The following is a 1205-nucleotide window of genomic DNA, read 5'->3' as shown; positions in this document are numbered from 1 at the left end:
GAGGCGGCCGAGCTGCAGGCCTACGAGCACACGATCGCCTCGCAGGCGCTCAACAAGACGCAGGTGGGCGACGTGCGCAAGGACGACCTGCCCGGGCCCGAGGCGCTCGCCCAGCCGGGCGCCAAGGAGGGCCAGACCAAGATGGTGCGCAACGGCGACGTCGTCGAGGCGCACCAGTGGAGCACGGCGTCGGGCAGCTGGGTCAAGATCGGCGAGGTCGTCGGCGGCGTGGGCAGCGGCCAGAAGAAGCTGCACGAGGGCAAGGAGTACGACTACGTCTTTGACGTCGACATCGCCGACGGCGTGCCGCCCCTCAAGCTGCCGTACAACCTCAGCGAGAACCCGTACGCCGCCGCCCAGCGCTTCCTCGAGGCCAACGAGCTGTCGAGCGAGTACGTCGAGCAGGTCGTCCAGTTTATCGACAAGAACACCGAGGGCGTCAACATCGGCGCCACCTCGTCGTACGTCGACCCGTACACTGGTGCCAGCCGGTACACGGGCGGCGGCGGTGGCGGAGGAGGGGCAGGCGCTGCTGCACCGCCCGCATTCTCGGCGCCGACTACCGGCGGCCAGTACACGGGCGGCAACAACGTCGACCCGTTCACGAGCTCTGCCCAACCCAGCCGGGCGGCGACCCAGGGCGTGCTGCCGCAGCGCGCCTTTCTCACATTTGCGACGACCAACCTGGCCGCGGTCAAGGAGAAGCTGCGGCAGTTCAACGGCGAGGAGTCGACCCAGCTGAGCCAGGACGAGCTGGACGCCGTCGACCGCGTCGCGGCGGCGGTGCAGCAGAAGCAGACGTCGGGCCGGCTCGACGTGGGCCCGCTGCAAAAGGCGCTGGCGGCGTGGAAGCCGGCCTCGCGGCTGCCGGTGTTCGACCTGTTCCGCTGCGCCGTGGCGCACCCGGTGACGGCCGACGCCGTCGACGTGGCGCGGACGGCGTTTGAGGCGTCCGAGTGGAGCCAGGACTGGCCGGCGGCCGGGTCGCCCGAGGTCAAGGCGAGGGAGGTCAACTCGATGCTCGCCCTTCGTGCCATTGCCAACCTGTGGAACAACCCCGAGGCGCTGGGCGACCTGTCGGCCAACGGTATCAGCGTGAGTCTCGCGCTTGGCGTGGCCGACGGCGCGGCGTTGCCTATCGATCGATCTGACGTCTTCATCTGCCTATCCCCCCCCCCCCCCGNGCTCGCTCGCCGCTGACGCGC

The 1205-nt window shown here is 70.1% G+C and overlaps 1 protein-coding gene across 1 annotated transcript in view; it reads left to right on the top strand.

The window, feature by feature from the left end:
* Positions 1 to 1205, top strand: part of PFL1_05630 (uncharacterized protein) — a gene marked incomplete at both ends in the record, with an annotated part of 2123 nt that overhangs the window by 183 nt on the left and 735 nt on the right. Inside the window, one exon of the mRNA XM_007883163.1 lies at positions 1 to 1095. This exon is cut by the window's left edge and continues 183 nt beyond it. Coding sequence (XP_007881354.1) covers positions 1 to 1095 — 1095 coding nt within the window. The remainder of the gene's footprint in view (positions 1096 to 1205) is intronic.

This window comes from Pseudozyma flocculosa (assembly GCF_000417875.1).
Source record: "Pseudozyma flocculosa PF-1 unplaced genomic scaffold scaffold00020, whole genome shotgun sequence".
In the NCBI taxonomy this organism is placed as follows: Eukaryota; Fungi; Basidiomycota; class Ustilaginomycetes; order Ustilaginales; family Ustilaginaceae; genus Pseudozyma; species Pseudozyma flocculosa.
This window is presented reverse-complemented; position numbering and strand designations above follow the sequence as displayed.